The sequence below is a fragment of the Carassius auratus genome, chromosome 11, assembly GCF_003368295.1.
Source record: "Carassius auratus strain Wakin chromosome 11, ASM336829v1, whole genome shotgun sequence".
Taxonomy (NCBI): Eukaryota; Metazoa; Chordata; class Actinopteri; order Cypriniformes; family Cyprinidae; genus Carassius; species Carassius auratus.
In genome coordinates, this window is record NC_039253.1 from 8,430,632 (window position 1) to 8,443,050 (window position 12,419).

At 36.9% G+C, this 12,419-nt stretch overlaps 1 protein-coding gene across 1 annotated transcript in view; it reads right to left on the reverse strand.

Annotated features, from left to right (window-relative positions):
• Positions 1-12,419, reverse strand: part of LOC113110925 (guanine nucleotide-binding protein G(i) subunit alpha-2-like) — a 64,642-nt gene that overhangs the window by 3,509 nt on the left and 48,714 nt on the right. The window contains exons 3-6 of the mRNA XM_026275214.1: positions 11,116-11,257; positions 6,091-6,251; positions 1,685-1,813; positions 557-686 (exon numbers count right to left, since the gene is read on the reverse strand). Of these exons, the coding sequence (XP_026130999.1) occupies positions 557-686; positions 1,685-1,813; positions 6,091-6,251; positions 11,116-11,257 (562 nt within the window). The remainder of the gene's footprint in view (positions 1-556; positions 687-1,684; positions 1,814-6,090; positions 6,252-11,115; positions 11,258-12,419) is intronic.

The window sequence follows — 12,419 nt, forward strand, 5'->3', positions numbered from 1 at the left end:
TATATATATATATATAGTACACACACACAAAGAAAAACAAGAAGATAGGCTAGTGCTATTTTTTTTTTTTTTTTTTTTTTAATAAAAACAGAAATAGATAAAGTAGAATTAAAATAGAATAGAAAGTGCTTGAGTTGGAGGGTCAAATAAAGACATGACAGAATTAACTATAACTATAAACAGAGCAATCACACTACTGTTCACAAGTTTGTTTTCAATGAGAATAGCAGTGAAGACAGTAACAATAACAGTAAAAACCTTTTTAATGTTACAAAAGATTTCCATTTCAAATAAATACTCTTCTTTTGAACTTTATATTCCTTTATATACAATATTAAGACACCAAATCAGCAAATTCAAATAATGTCTGGAAATTCACTTTTACGAAGAAGTCAAGCCTGTTTAATTGTAATGATAGAGTCTGGAACATGGTGACTTAAATCTAAATTTCATCGCCACAAACCTACCAAAATGTCGAACTGCAGCTTCTTTAATTTTGAGTGTCATGTACTATGTATTACTGACCAACATGGTGTAAAATCTAAGAGGGTCTCACCATTTCCTCATCCTCAGCCAGCACCAGGTCATACGCACTCATAGCCACACAGAAGATAATGGCCGTCACCCCTTCGAAACAGTGGATCCACTTCTTTCTCTCTGAACGCTGACCACCAACATCAAACATCCTATACGGAGAGAGAAGACCCATGTCAACGGTCAACAGTACAACCAGAGAAATATATGATATATAATATGTAATGTAACACGTGTATGCATTGGATCTACAAACATATTTCTTGATCTAATTCTAAAGACTGCGCCTCATATTACATTATTTACATCTGACTAGTCTTCTGCGAACCGTATTTTCCCCAGAGCTTGTTTTTGTCCACTGGAAATTTGTGGGAAGTTTTAAATGCATGATAGTGAGATTGCTGACTCAGTTATTAGTGAGATGTCTACTCGGTCCCTTCTTCTTTTGGTCTGGATGTTTGTGTGTGTCAGTGGCATTTGTTGACATTTGACTAGGACAGTTGGCTTTGTTTCTATGGTAACGGAGGGGTTGAAAGTAGGATGGAAGAGCTAGGACTTCCTGTCTCTTGCAGGAATCATTCATTTCTGCCTGTCGGACACTTGTCTCTGAAACCGCGTGGACCTGCAAAAGACGTCATTGGCATTTCTAGAAAATTCCGTAATTAACTTCCCTCTTATGTGGCATTTGTTTTGTTTTTTTACACTCGATACATAATACAATTTACAAAACATTAAATAAAGTAATAGCATCTTGGACAGCTGGCTTGTGTTTGATCTTTCTAAAGGTTGGGCTGACATTTCTTCAGTAGATTAAAGCAGACACATTCAAAGGGAATCATTCCAGCCCTATTAAATCTCATGAACTCTAAACCAAATGCCCTCAACAGGTTTAAGGGAAATGAATCCCGAATCCCAAAACCTCAGACCCGACCACATGGATGGCACAGAATTATTTCCTTGATTCCAGCGAGGGTTAAAGTGGGTGTTGCTAGCTAACAGAAACAGTGGAGGCTGTTAGATTGGGTAGATGAGTTGTTTGAAGTGTGAATGTGTGTGAACACACACGTCAGCGTTCCTACTAGAGTGTGAATAAAAAAAAAAAATCTCAATTAAAATCAGAGCGGAAAAAAGACATCTAGAGGTTTCTTACTTGAAATGCAGGTCTTTGAAGGTGAAATGTGTCTCTACGATGCCAGTGGTCTTCACTCGGGTCCTTAGCACATCCTGCTGGGTTGGGATGTAGTCTCCTTTTCCTATCCTGTCCATGTCATTCAGATAACTGCAAAAGGATGGTAGAAAAACAACTTTAGTATAGGGATCAATTCTCATTATTAACTAGTAGCTTGTTAGCATGCCTATTATTAACACATTTGGCTGTTTATTAGTACTTACTGTATAAAGCACATATTCTGCATGACCATATTATACATCCCTAATGCTACCCAATACCGAGACTTAATTAATTTACTACTAATGACTGCAAATTAGTAGTTTATTGAGGCAAAAGCTGTAGTTAATGGTTTATCGCGAGAATTGGACCTTGAAATAAAGTGTGACCCATATCTCTCTTCCTTATAAACATTGCACTTAGCTGCATTAACACTATTTGCTTCTTTAGTTATGCTCATTATTTCATGTAACCAAATTTTTGGTGTCAAGCAGCACTAAGGCTACATTCACACTGCAGGCTGAAACGACCCAATTCAGATTTTTTTGCCCCTATGCGACCTGTATCTGATCTTTTCATAACAGTCTGAACGACACAGATCCGATCTTTTCAAATGTGACCCAGGACACTTGGGTATGTGGTCCTGATTCCAAAACGTATCCGATCTTTTGAAATGCGACCTCCGTCTGAACGGCCAGGCCACATGTATCCGACCCGTACGTCATTAATACGCTACAAACGCCATAATTCTGTGTTGAAGTAGGCGGGAACGAAAGAGCCACTCACATCAATATCCCACCACTCCTGGCTGCGACTTCGAGTCCGCACCCACACGTTTCTCTCTACCGACATTGCTAACACTACCCTGCGCATGCGGGTCACTTCTGGGTCATTTCATGTTCACACAGAACACCACAAAAGGTCGCATTTAATTGGAAATGTGAACGGCCTTGCAAAAATTTTTTTTTTTTTTCAAAAAATCTGAATTGAGCATTAAGCCCTGCGGTGTGAACGTAGCTTAAATGTCTTTTCGAATGCCACTATGCTAAAGCCAAAGAAAAATAATTAAAATATCAGTTTACTTTTATATTAAGCATAATGCTAGATTGCAGCTTTAAAATACAAATAAGCAATGACACAATAATATCATCAAAAATATATGTGACCCTGGAGCACAAAACCAGTCATAGGTAGCATGAGTATATTTGTAGAAATATCCAACACTACATTGTATGGGTCAAAACTATAGATTTTTCTCTTATGCCAAAAATCATTAGAATATTAAGTAAAGATCACGTTCCATGAAGATATTTAGTAAACTTCTTATCGCAAATATATAAAAACCTCATTTTTGATTAGTAATATATGCACGATTTATATATACATAGTGTTCCTGTAGCTTAATTGGTAGAGCAATGCGCTATTAAGTGCAAGGTTGGGGGTTCGATTCCCCGGGAACACATGATAGGTAAAATTTGATGAATGCCTGAATGCACTGTAAGTCGCTTTGGATAAAAGCCTCTGCTAAATGCATACATTTAATTGATTTAATTATATATATATATATATATATATATATATATATATATTTTTTTTTTTTTTTTTTTTTTTTTTGCACTTTCAAATAGTTGCATCTCAGCCAAATACTGTCTTATACTGACAAACCATACATCTATGGAAAGTTTATTCATTCAGCTTTTCAGATGATGTTTAATCTCAATTTCATAAAAATTGACTCTTATGATACTATACTCTATGTATTGCATATAAAAAAAAATTGTTTTTTTTTATATCTAAAATTCAAAATACATTTTCTTTATTTTTTCTCTCTCTTAAATTGTCCATAAACCACCAAAGCACCCCTAACGGTTTTCTGAAAACTGGTATAAAATATTAAATATTACTTCAATATGTCGAATATTCCCTCAAAATATGTCTTATGCATTTATAATGCAAAATATTGCACATGTCTGTCTCTCTCAGTTGCATCAGCTTAAGTGTGAACAAGCCTTGTAGATGATGTTCTTATGCAAAATAGTCTGTGTGCAATCGTCTAATCAGATTTCCAAACAGGAACAGACAAACCGCCTCAGTCTAGGAGGCTGCGACAGTGACAATGCACATCTCCATTCAGCTGCCAATCAACGGCTAATAAAGCCTCACAGAAACACAGCTTGGATAAGCTGTGTAGGCAAGAACTCCCGCCAGCAACACTGAATGTTACTGCTCCACCTAATACCACACAATCCCACAACGACACAATTGTACAGTTTCACGACCAACCAAGAGTTCAGATTTTCAATGCTGAATTACAAGAGAACCAAGGGGCAGGAGAAGTTCCTCCTAGTTGAATCTTTTCTTTCTTAGTTCTTATACGTTTGTCGGTTCTGTGTGTGCGGGTGCAATATTGTGAGGATCCCTGCAGACTCTCGCACTATGCTGGAGTCCAACGGCACAAAACAATCAAGCACAACCCAAATCAAATTGAAAAGTGCTGATAATCCCTCTTCACAAAGAGCTGCTTTTGTAGTCTCACATACCGCAAATCCAAGTCATTTAAAAACATTTCACCTTCTGGCTGGGGGTGGGGGGTTGGTTTCTCTCCTGAAGACTTATTGTGTTCTGATGTGCTTTGATTTATGCAATAAGGGATCTGACCTGAAAGGTGCATGGGCCTGTGTCGAGAGAGATTAATGACCACCTGCTGTCATTTAAGGTACAGAGAATTAAAGTCATGTCTCTGATAAACGAAGCTAGAGTTTATGAGATAAAAGAGTACAGTCTGAAACTGTAGCTGACCTGTAATGAGAACACTACGCCAAGGCTAGACACTTAATACAGTGGCTGTTCAAAATAACACACCATCATACCACATTTACTCACATACATGCTATTTACTGATGCAGGCAATAGCTATTTCTGATGTTTGGCAATAACCTATAACAAAATGTCTGCAAATAGACAAAAATGGTATTTTCTTTGATGCACAGAAAGTTGGTCATGTTTTTCTCTGGAACGGGAGCTGTGCTTGACGTCTTGCTCTGGTCAAGAGGCAGGGGAGATCTTTTGAAACATAGCCAAAAATATGTTCAAATTCCAGGGTACGTAGTTGAAGTGAAAACTAATCTTAATGCTATTGGTTTTCTAGAGAAGTGTGTGTGTCTAACTTAGCTTTGAGAGGGCCCTTTTGTGAAATGAGTTCCACGAAGCTTTAGAAGCAGTTTTAAGTGTGGAAAAACTTGATTGGGCTTCAAAAAGCACTAACATGAACTCCAGCAGTCACCAGAATCCCAATTTTGAGCCAATGTCATCCAGTTCGTGGTCTGCTAGCTTTATATGTCTTGTCACTCTGCAATCTCTTGAACTCTTAATATGTATACTAACTAAAATTCTTTGGTTAAGCACATTAATAATCATCCTGTTATTGTCATTAATGCCTACCACACCAGTGCAAGCAGTGAAAAACGATTAAAGAAGCCACTCAAGAAGCCGTTTCAATGGTTTTGACAGAAGTCTCTCATGACCATTCATTTGAAATCTTTAGCAATCCAAGCATTTACTGACCCCAACATTGTGAATGGTCGTCTATGTGTAAATTGTTTTTATTATAAGCCGATTATATTTTCAATACCCTGCAACTCGCTTCAAGAAGGTTTTGCTATTCTTTTCGATTTAGTCATCTCTAGCCTTGTTTTGAAGGTTGGGAAGGAGTGGCTGCCTCCGTTAAACCACACTTCTCTCCACCCACCCACACACAGGCTATAAACCCTCTCACATAAACATCTGCTGAACTTAGCAAATACAACTAAATATTATGAAAACTAAGTTTAGCACTCCCTCTGTCCTTCCACAATCTTCTTTTCCCAGCGACAAATGACATCATCATTTATTTCCTAATTCAGGGGCAAATCAACCGTGATCCCCTGTGAGGGAACGCTCCTCCTACCCCTGATTGATTCTGAGTGTATCAAGCATGGGAAAATTCATGCAAGTCATGACCCAGGCCAACCCTCCGTTTAATAGCAATTGGTTTCTCAACGGAGCGTTAACTGTTAGTGCCAGATTTTCTGCTTGCTTTGATGTATTGATCTGATCTGGCCCACTCTCATCACATATTTTCATCTTTCTAGTTCTTTTAAATTTAAAGTACTCTTTGAGGGATTTTCAGTTTTTTGCCTCTCATTTAGTGAGGCACAATATTTTGAACCATAGCAGAGCAGTTTTCAGGTTTATCAAAACCGTTGAATATTTGAACACGCGTTTTAATTTCCAAGTAAAAAACTAATAATGCTGTAGTGCACCACCCTGTTCTGTCTGTAAATGCATGATTTATCATCTGACTGAGGCTTTGCATTATGAGCATGACTAATAACAGAGAGATAACTCACTATGCAGCGGAGTCGTTGAGCTGGTATTCTCTGGCCCGAGTGAAGCAGCTCTGCACCCCTCCATCAGCCCACAGTCTGGTGATGACATTGGCCAGGTCGTCTGGCAGCATGCCCTGTTCCTCTGCCGCCCCGGCCAGGGAAAACAACAGACGTGCATCATCCTATAAAACAAACAAATAAACAGATCTAATTAAAAAGAATGCACATTAACACACTTAATACAGTAACTAACATTTAACGAAATTTTGATTCTGTGTATGCACGTACTTGTGGAATAATTGACAATAAAGCAGACTTTATATCCACTGGCTCACCTGCACGGTTTAAAAACAGAAGTAAACTATTTCTAATATTGCAATGCACCCGCGCTACAGCCCGAATAGTCAGATGTGTCGTGGACACGCTCTTGGCTCTTCCTGTAATAACGTGCTGAAACATGGCAAATAAACCCAAATAATTCACAACTTTTTTTATTACAGTTATATTTTCTTTATAATATTATGTTTATGACATTCCCAATTATAGTTATTAACGTGGTCCTGAAGCTGTTCAAGCTGCATGTGCTGAAGCTGAAGAGCTGAATAAACACTGGTAAACTGAAGTGCAGCCAGCTTATTTAACACAGGGAAACACATCATGTATTCAGATATTTATACAACATAAATATAAAATTACAAGTTATATACGTACAAAAAGACCAAATGCAAACGTGTACTCAAACTAAGTTAAATGCTAGTCAGAATGTTTAACTTCTGCTCTTGGCTTTTCCGACAAAAAAGCTGTTTGAGCTGAGTGCTGAGCTAAAGATGATCACCAGCAAACTGAAGTGCTCTATTAACCTTCTATATGTTATAGCTTAACCAAACGCATTCTATATGTGAAAAATCAGATTTCTATGCATAAAATAAACATGATATTACAACGTACAATTACACAAAACAATGTAAATGCACAAGCGAACTTAACTGTGCTAGTCGTGTGAATCCGTTGTGGATGCGCTCTTACCTTAACAACGCGCTTAAACACGGGTAAACAAAGATTCTGTTACATTATTTTACAGTAACTAATAATCTCATTATAATATGACAGACTTGCCCTGCACATGTTGCAGTTCACTGTATTTTCCTTTTCGAAGTGTTAGCTATGATATTTCAAGCAATTAAAAACCATCATGGTGAACAGTACGCATCTGAAGTGTCTCTGCAGGAAATAATGCATTAATTATTGGCTCTAAGATATCGGCCAAATTCTCTTATCCGTTCGATAACGATAAAAAAAGTGGACATTTATCGTCCGATATTGATATGGTGGCCGATATATAGTGCATCTCTAGTTAGTAGACCGGATAATGTTTATTGATTAAGGCTATGTCCACACGAAGCCAGAGCTTTCCCTATCCAATCTTTTTTCTTTCCTCGTCTCAAGAAATATCTGCATCCACACGAAGCCACAAAAGATGTAGTATGCATGCCAGTCCAGGATGTGGTGCTGTAAATTACACTAAAATTGGAGAAGACAACTTGAACTATGCACATAATCCTTGCACGCGGTATACAAACGAACATGAAACAATACATTTATTAATCTGTGTTAATGTTAGTTAATAAAAAGACAACCGTTCAGTGTTTGTTCATGTTTTCTGTTGTTACTTGACATAACAGTGTCTGACTAGGGCGAGACACGGGCTGATGATGTCATCGTTTCAGCAAATACACAGTTTCGCTGTCTACATGAAAACGGAAAAGTGGCATTTTCAAATGTATCCACTCTGGGACCAGGTTTAAAAAAAATAGTTTTGCACTCTACCAAAACGCTGGATACGTGTGGATGAAACGCTTATACAATTCAAAATGTATGCATATACAGCGAAACAGCCAAAATATTGGTATAAGGAAATATCAGTCTTTCATTTGCATTATCTCCACACACATTATCTTGACGACAGATTGGTTGCATGATGGCATTCTGGGGGAAGGGACATTTTTACAGTTGCTGCTATGTGCATGTGCGTTTGTGTACTTTGTGGGGGTTACTTCATGTTACTCCAGACATTTATTTGCCAGGCAGGTCAAAAGTGCAGTATACAAATGTGAGCTATACATCCCCTGAGAGAAAAACAGAGAGGAAGAGAAGGAGTCTACTCCAGATTCTACTATCGCATCTCAGACTCGAGTCTCGAACCGTTTGACAAGCTGTCTGTCTCCCACACACTTCTCTCAGAGCTACAAAAATAACCGTCTACCTACATATCAGTCTTTCTCCTCCCAGAGTATATGTTGCAGGAATGGAGTCTCACACCAAAATCCCTCCCACCACGGAGCTGAACTAGATCACAGGAAGTCAACCCTGGGGTGGAACATGGGAGCCATGAGCAGAAATGATGGGCTGAGAGACGTGTGACACGACCGACCCCATGATTCTAGGGGACGTGATGAAAACTGTGTGCTACTGTATACTGCAGTAATACAGTATATACAGAAATCGTAAATGTTAAACGACACCGTGTTTCGCAATTCAAAAGTTAAATAGCTTGTATATTCAAGGAATGCTTGAAACAAGAATACCAAAGGTTCTTTTACTATGCGGTGGAAAAAAGGCAACAGATATGAATAGAGAGAGGACAGGATGGTTACAGGCCTTTTAAAAGATTTATGACCTCAAGAGAAGAGAGAGAGAGGAAAAGAGAGAAAACGAGGAGATGCAGCGATCAGCCCCATGGGATGTGGTTTTCCACGTGTCTAAAGCACACTGCTCAAACTGTGACATATGGTTAACACATGTACTCACTCATACTATTAAAAAGGTACACTGGCTGATGTTCTACTTCCTGTTTTACGCATAGCACTGTTTACTCAATGTTTTTGATGAAGTTAAGCAGTAACAGAATCAAATGAAACGCATGGGATGGTCAAGTTGGTGATTTATGAGGTCCACTATTTATTTATTTAGTTGTTTTTATATAAATGGATAATGTCTCTACTACGTTACAGAAAACAAACTGTGATTTATAGGGGTGGTTTACTGTTTTTTTTTTTTCTAGGCTTGATTGTGTTTATTGGGTTCAGTCTAACGTGTTAATGCTTTATTTTTCACATAATTTACCTTTATTTCACACCAATCTGTCCCTTCTCTGACAAACGCCTCAATTTATTTCCTGTTATTATGAAGCCCCTCCCTCAGATATCTCAGTTTGCATTGAACTTTCAGCGCTGCAACTTTTCAGCTCAAACACCAACATTACAAACTAACTAACGTAAAAAAAAAAAAAAAATTTAAATCGCAATCAACCACCCCTTTTAAAATGTCATAAAGCTCCAGGTTTGCTATGCTTGTTTGTAGGGCTGCGCAATTCAACCATATTAATGTGACTACAAATTAACTTTTATTATTAATTTTAATAATAAGTATAACTTCTAAATAAATATTACTATTAAATAAAATATTAAACAAAATAAGAAATATTTGTATTGTAATGGTTTATAATAAAAATAGTATTTAAAAATATAATAATAATAATTAATAAAAAGATTGCTCTCTAAAATTAGCTACTAAAAATATACAATATTAATAACAAAGGAATAAAAAATTAACAGTGAAATTATAATACTAACATTTACTTATTTCTTCAGTTTCAAGTTTTAAACTATCAAGCTTTTATTTTGGAATTGGATATGTCAAAGTTGATCTGTGTAATGCATTATTTTTATCTTCACATAGTTAAAAAAGTGAAAGTTTTTTTTACTATGGAATCAAAATTAGTACAGAGAAAAGTGAAATTTTATTGGTACTGGAACAGACTACTGAAGTTTTGGTATTGTGACAACACAAACACTATTACTGACTTACACGTTTTCCCATTAATGTATTCCAGCAATATAAAGTTGATACTTGACATCATTAGTTTGCTAAAAGCATGTGTTGCTCTGACTATGTACACATTAAAAGATGTGTGTTTTCCACAGTTCAGCCCTTGACCTAAAATGAGTCTGACACCCTTAAATAAATAACTCCGAAATGCTTCTGATTGGTGTCTGGTGAACATTACCCTGAACTAGCTTACAGTAATTATGCACTTATAAATTATCAGTGTTGTACATCCTTCATCAAAAACACCTCATAAATGAGAAAGGAGGAGAGATACACACTTGAGGAATGTCTCAACAGATCTCGCTCTCACTAATTAAACGTGATGGAGAGATGTTGTTAGCCTCTCTAACAGCACTTTGCAGCTCTATTCCCAGAGCAGAGACACAATCATCCATCTCTCCCTTCACCCGTCTAATTAAACTATACATTGCTGCTGCACAGTAAAAATACAGGGCCTGTGTTGGTTTAAAGGGTCTATATTCTTCACTTCATTCTCTGCACTAAGAGTGCTGCTTTTTTAAAGACACTGTGACAAGTTAAAAGAAGTCCGGCTTTTAATAACATGTCTCAAGACTCCTGCGTCCTACTTCCTTCCATTCAGTCAGTGTTAACCCTGTGTATTCACTGTAAACCTGGTCTAATATCATGGATTCGTCTATATAGTGAGGATGAATCTGTGCGGATAGAGATCAGAGTTTCTCCAGAGCCTCAGGTGGATCAGATGCACTGAACATATTGCTGCCTTCAGGCTGTTCTCTAACACTCTGACTTCCTCATCTTTTCTTTTACACTCAATCTTTCCATATCATTTAGGTTTTGAGGATTTGTGCATAGACAGCATAATACAAGATAGTTATTGTGCTATGTGTGATCTGAAGTCTCTTACAGGACTCGAGTAGAAGGATGGATTAAACTAGTTAAAATTGATGAAGACAAAATGTTATAAACAATTTTATTTCCAACAAGTGAAGAAATAAGAAATGTTTCTTGAGCAGCAAGACCATACTTTATGTTGATAATCAGATGTCTGGTTTTGTGACGAGGGAAGGATCTTCTGAGCCGGTGGGTGTAATGTTGAGTTGATCTGAGTGTGTGTGTGTAACGCTGCACAGAGGATGTGTGTGATTTATTTGTGGAGGGAATGCTGTGTGTACTCACCGCTCTGCCACTGTCCTCATATTCGATCTTGAGGTTGCTCATGGCTTTAATGATGGCCATGATGGACTGGATGGTGTTACTGTAGACCACAGCTCGATACTGCTTGCACTCTTCCTCCGAGTAGCCGTCCTCATGAATAATCCTGCATAACAGACCAATCAATCATCAGTGTGGTACAGGATATTTAACCCTCATTCAAATTTCATCTGTATTGTTTTAATGTAATTTATATATATAATACAAGATAATGTGTCTCTCTGTGTGTGTAGGTGTGTGTGTGTGTGTGTATATATATACACACACACGCGCACGCAGGCGCACACACACACGTATATTATGAAGCGGCATACAAGTACAATTATATTAGTTATTATATCACTGTAAATAGTGAATATCTAAATAAGTAAATAAGAATATATAGAAGTAAATATGATTATATTTCTAAATTAGAATATCATATATTAAAGTAAATATCAAAGGTGGCAGTAAAAACTTTGACATTGCAAAAAAATTCAAATAAATATTCGGTTTTTACATTTTCTAATCATTAAAAATGGTAAAATACATGAAAACAGACAACAGTTAAATTGTAATAATGTCATTAATAATGACTTGGTGTGCATAAAAAAATTCTTTCAGAATCATTAAAAATATTACCAACCCTTAACTCAATATTAAATGTAAAAATAAAGCTAAATAAATCTTAGTTATATTCACCAAAAAAAGCAAATATACCCATGCACAAATAAATAAATAAAACAAAGAACAAATTCAGAATGGCACAAAAGACAAAGAGGTAAGAACATTAGGTTTTAACCCAAAGCCTGGCTTTAATATCTAGATGTAATATAAAATGTATTCATATGAACAGGCTTTTCCAGTGGATGGAATTTAGCCACTGAATTGATTTTAAGTGCTGGTGGGAATAGTCTTGTGGATCTTGTCAGACTGCAAATCTATGGAGATTTTTTTTTTTTAATATAGTCAGCTCTGGCTCAGAGGAAAATCTCTGAGGATAGAACCAGAGAGCCAGTTCAACATGTATCACTCAAATGACACTCAGGCTGCATTTAAAACAACTTTAAAGGGAAAATATATAGCTAAGCATAACTAGTCTTTTCATAATAATGTAACTCGATTATTCAAGAATGAATGCTGCGATTACATCCCAGGTCAGAGTGTGTGTGTGTGTGTCAACATGCATTCAGTGATGAGATGGAGTACAAAACATTTTCCATCAGAATGATTAGATTGTGAAATTGCTTTGGGAAACGTAAAAAGAGCAGCAGAGGTCAAGGTCAGAT